This window comes from Triticum dicoccoides, chromosome 5A (genome assembly GCF_002162155.2).
Source record: "Triticum dicoccoides isolate Atlit2015 ecotype Zavitan chromosome 5A, WEW_v2.0, whole genome shotgun sequence".
NCBI classification, from domain to species: Eukaryota; Viridiplantae; Streptophyta; class Magnoliopsida; order Poales; family Poaceae; genus Triticum; species Triticum dicoccoides.
Window position 1 is genome coordinate 147,339,375 of NC_041388.1, and position 4,736 is coordinate 147,344,110.

General features: G+C 41.3%; 1 protein-coding gene across 2 annotated transcripts; it reads right to left on the minus strand.

Moving 5' to 3' along the window:
* Positions 1-686: 686 nt before the first annotated feature.
* Positions 687-3,488, minus strand: LOC119300549 (F-box/LRR-repeat protein 14-like). 2 transcript variants are annotated; one of them, XM_037577482.1, is made up of 2 exons: positions 3,326-3,488; positions 687-2,603 (listed from the first exon to the last, which is right to left on the minus strand). In XM_037577482.1, the coding sequence occupies exon 2, from the start codon at positions 2,545-2,547 to the stop codon at positions 1,084-1,086; it is 1,464 nt and encodes a 487-aa protein (XP_037433379.1). In that variant the 5' UTR covers positions 2,548-2,603; positions 3,326-3,488; the 3' UTR covers positions 687-1,083. The 2 variants fall into 2 exon arrangements, with proteins under 2 accessions (XP_037433379.1, XP_037433378.1); XM_037577481.1 differs by having other exon boundaries at positions 687-2,608.
* Between the last annotated feature and the right edge of the window lie 1,248 nt (positions 3,489-4,736).

Below are 4,736 nucleotides of genomic sequence, written 5' to 3' on the forward strand. Positions count from 1 at the left end.
TCATGCATTTATACGTCAACAGAGAGGATATTCAGAAACACACATATTCGTCTCGGACGCGATTCCAGATGCTTCAACTCCAAGCTATGGAATGGGTGAATGAAGGAAGACGTAGAGTGACGGCCCATTAGAATACCTCTTGAGCCAGATTAAGACCCACAATTGTATTTTTATCTTTGATCTTTTCCCATCCCCTTCTCTTCATTTATAACATTTACTCTTACTAATCGCAATGAAAAGCAGCAGATGCATTTTCATCAAAGAAAAAGTAAACCTTGATAGATGCTCACCCGAAAGTCAAAGAAAAAGTTTTATGATATTGTCTTTTATCTTGCTTTCCGTATTTAGATTCTTAGTCAATGAGATGAGGCAAAACTTTTGCTTCCGTATTTTGGAACATATGAACACTGCGTCTATTGCACATATGAACACTGCGTCTATTGCACGGTTGCAGCATGCATGTATCTGGAGTCAATCCTTTGTAGTTGCGAGTAAAAACTCGCACATATCCTTGCAAATTGCCATTGCCCAGCCTACAAAAGGGTCTTCTTTTTCATTTAAAACCAGCTAGGCCTTCAAACCCTTTGCTAACTTAAACAAAACAGACTATGGGCGCAGGCCAGATATTCGAATCATCGATGCTTGCTAGGTACCGTACATATGCACGTCAGAAAAAAAATGGTCGAGAGAGAGCATGCTACAGCCATATTCAAAACTGTTTCCACAATATTACAGGTTGCAGAAGTACAGTGAAAGCAAACAGCCAAATAATTATGTTGAACACCGCATGCGGAATCAAGTTGCACTGCTACGATCTGCAAGTTCACAACCTGAAATACCGAATCTTGGGCAGAATAAGTGAATTTTGTCAAGTGCAAACACAGAAAAATACACAAAGTAGTACTCCCTCTGTCCCATAATATAAGATGTTACTACAACAAATATGTGAGTATATTGGCTGTAATAACATCTTATATTATAGGACAAAGGGAGTAGCACCGTAGAGCAACACTAGTGGTGCACCGTCTGAAGTCGTCCGAAGTCCAGCATGAACCCAGCATATGGTTTTAAACTCAAACAGCATTAGTAGCGAATTCTTTTTAATTCGGCCGGGCTTGCAGACTCGGCGGAGTACTGAACCAATCTTTTTTTGGAAGTGTGGCACTGAGCTGATCCACCAACCCTCTTCACAGCCTTCTTAGAGACCCGGTCGCAGCCTTCAATGATCAGAGACTCTAACTTCAGTGCATGTACTAGCATGGCCACTCCAGCATCAGTCACTTGTGCACAGATCCGGAGTGTGAGATTGATCAAGCATGGGGCACGTGCAATGAAACGCATCCCAGCATCTGTTATCGCTCTGCAGCACACAAGCTCGAGTGTCTCCAGTAATGGAGCAGATGAGAGGGCCTTCATCCCCTTGTCTGCAAAAAAGTTGGCACCCCTTAGCACAAGAACACGAATCGGACAAGACTGAATGAGCATGATAAGGCCATCCTGTGTGAAGCCTATTTCTGATGGATATAAGGGCTCACAACCATCAAATGTGAGTTCAATAGACTCAAGCATAGGGCAGCTGACAGCTAGAGATTTCAGGCTGTCATCAGTAAATGCCGTCCTGAAATTGCCACCATAGAACTGTGGCAGGAGCCAAAGTGAGATGCTTCTAAGGTTTTTGCAGCACTTGGATAGTGTAATCATGTCACTGTCATTTAGGCCATTGATATACTCCAGACGCAGTTTCTCCAATGCTTTGCACTTCCCCAATAGAAAACGAAGTCCTATTCCTGGCTTAGTTGCAATGTGTGCCAATGACAAATCCGTCAAACTCTCGCAACAAAAATCATATTTATATGGGTAGTGAGCCACATACGAGAGATCATCACTACCATATATATTCCAGGAACAACTCATGGGGTCAGGGTCAAATTTAAACCTCAGGAGCTTCATCCATCCCGGTCCAAACTTTAGGAGGTCATACTGGCTGATTCCTTTGCAGTTCTCCACAACAAGCTCTTCCAATGACCCCTCACATCCAAGGTTCTCCAGCCAGCCCTCGCTCCCGATTTTCTCACAGTCAATAAGGTGGAGAGCAGATAGAGTCTTGCAACCAACTACCACTGAGAGGATCCCGCCTGAAGTTATTTTTTGGACGGAGTTCAGCCTCAGAGACATCAATTTCTTGCAATTAACGAGATATCCAAGACCAGAATCCTTTATGCGTGAACAGAAGCTTAAGGTTAGATCAGTTAGCGAGGGGCAGCATGACGAGATCACAAGGAGGCCTTTATTGCCCAACTGATTCCCATGGCCACTGGTCCAACCAGAGTAATCAATTTCCACTTTCCACAAATTGGGGAACCGGGAACACAGTGATGCCAAGGCTTTTCTAGCAGGGTGAAGGCCAGAGCCGACACGGATGGCACCCCTTTGTGATGCCTCAATGGAGTAGAGCTGCTTTGACACAAGGGAAAACGAATTCAGATCACTTCTCTTGGCAACCTTCTTGACAATCTCTGCTAGCAGTGGCTCTGGGAGATCCTCCATCGAGGAAAGCAGCTGTGCTGATGGGTAATCTTAACGTTTAGCAGGTATACATCATACTGCACTGAAATTAGAGACATTAGAGCGAAGCATATGAAGATTATTAGGTTACAGTACCACAGGACATCAAGAAGCATATGTATACCAACAAATGTGAACCTTTCCCTTTTGACACACATACATAAAGAAAAGCAAATATGTGTCCGCAAGAACACTTATCTGTTGAACAGACATAATAGGAAGTGTTTAACTGAGCACTAAGAAAACCACAACATGTAATGAGGACTGAGTTGTCAGTGCTACTTAGACCTGGGAATGTTGCACGCATCAATGGAACCAAAGCTATTAGCTATATCATGCATGCTCTGAGATTTCTAGGTTTGCTTCTTGACATTTACAAAATCAAGGTCAAAAAAGGATCGAATTTTTTAAGCATGTAGGATAATCAGACAGTAGCGAGAACTGATCTCATGAATTTTGACATATTTTACTGTAAACTTTGGAAATGCCGGTGTCTAGATTCAGAAAGAACATTAATTAAAGCATCTGGCATAACTTGCAAAGAACAAAGAACATTAATTCGGGCCTCTGTGAAGTAAACAGTACAAGTAACCTAAAAGCAACAAGATCAAACAAAATCACAACCCTAGGCATCTGGATTGATGGAACGATGCTAGAGAAAACGCCTTCACGAACAACAGGACTAGAATTATTGCAAGCTACAAGATAGTATAACGCCCGTCTGCTGAAATCAAAATTGTAGGGGCCCTAAGTAGCTTACAAAATAGTATAGGGTGTCGCCTTCAGCCCGGCCGGGAGAGAAGAAAGGGACAAGATGACGGCGCGTCGGTCGCGGTCGCGGTCGTGAATTGGGCGGCGGCGGGTGAGAAGGAGTAAGGCAAGAGCAGAGCTCCACTCTAATCTCGGGGGAAGGACCGAATGAGTTCGGCCGCAGATCCTATACAGCGCGTATGGCCGGCCCATTTTGCGGTTTATTTCCCACCGGTTTTGGGAAAGTTCCAGAAGCTTTCCAAAACCCTTTTTTTTTCTCTACCCGTTTTTCTATTTCATTTTTTCTTTCCTACTAATTTATTATGTTTCTTTCGTAACTTTTTATTTATTTTCTTATTGTTTTCCTTTTTCTTTTCTATTTTTTATTCTTTAACTTTTCACTTTTTCGCATTATTTCTTTTCAAATTCATAAACATATTTTTGTTCATTATATTCAAAAAATGTTCAACCATGTAAAAAATGTTCAACAATTTAATTAATGTTCATCAAATTATATTTTTTGTCCATTAGGTTAAAAAAATTGTACATCAAACTAAAAAGATGTTCATCAAGCTCTATTTCTGTTCGTAGTTCTCAAAAAATGTTCATCAAATTCAAAATGTGTTCTTTGAATTCAAAATTTGTTCATCATTTTTTCAAAAAGTTCTTGAATACAACTTTTGTTCATCAAGTTCAAAAATTGTTCATCAAATGCAAAATTTGTTCAAATACAAAAAATTGGTCATCATTATTTAAAAATGCTCATAAAAATGGTTCATAAAAAGTTCATTAAAATTAAAAAAATATCATTCTTTTGTAAATTACTAACATTTTTGAATTCAAGAATGGTTTTTGACAATTCACAATATTTTGAAAATTTAGAAATTAATCCTGAATTATTTTAACATAGAATAAAACAAAAACAGAAAGTAAAAAAATGAAAAAAAAACAGTCAGCATCCGTCACGCGCATGGGCTGGCCCAACATGGCGAGCAGGGCAGGGGCAGGGGGGGGGGGGCGCTGTAGGGAACGTGCTTTCACGACCGAGGCGCCCATGTTGCCAAATAGGGGCGCCCGAGTTTGGTGATGGTCGTCAACGCAAAACAAACCTGGCCACAGCCATAAAAATGCCTAGCACGACACAACCCATGCCGGACCATTTTATATAAGGGTTGTGCCGTGTCGGCCCGAAAGCTTACGTGCGCGGATCGCCCTGCGGTGCCTACTAAAAGGCCAACATGCCTATAGGACGACATTTGTTTATTTTCTGCCTTGTGAACCGTTTCGGTGAGCTGGTACATGCGACGATCCACGTGACTTCAAGGATGAAGAGGAGCTACTCGATTGTGTTACCGCATATCTAATTTTCAAGTGAATTGTTTGCAACATATTGTAGTGTATATTCATCACATATGGCTGGT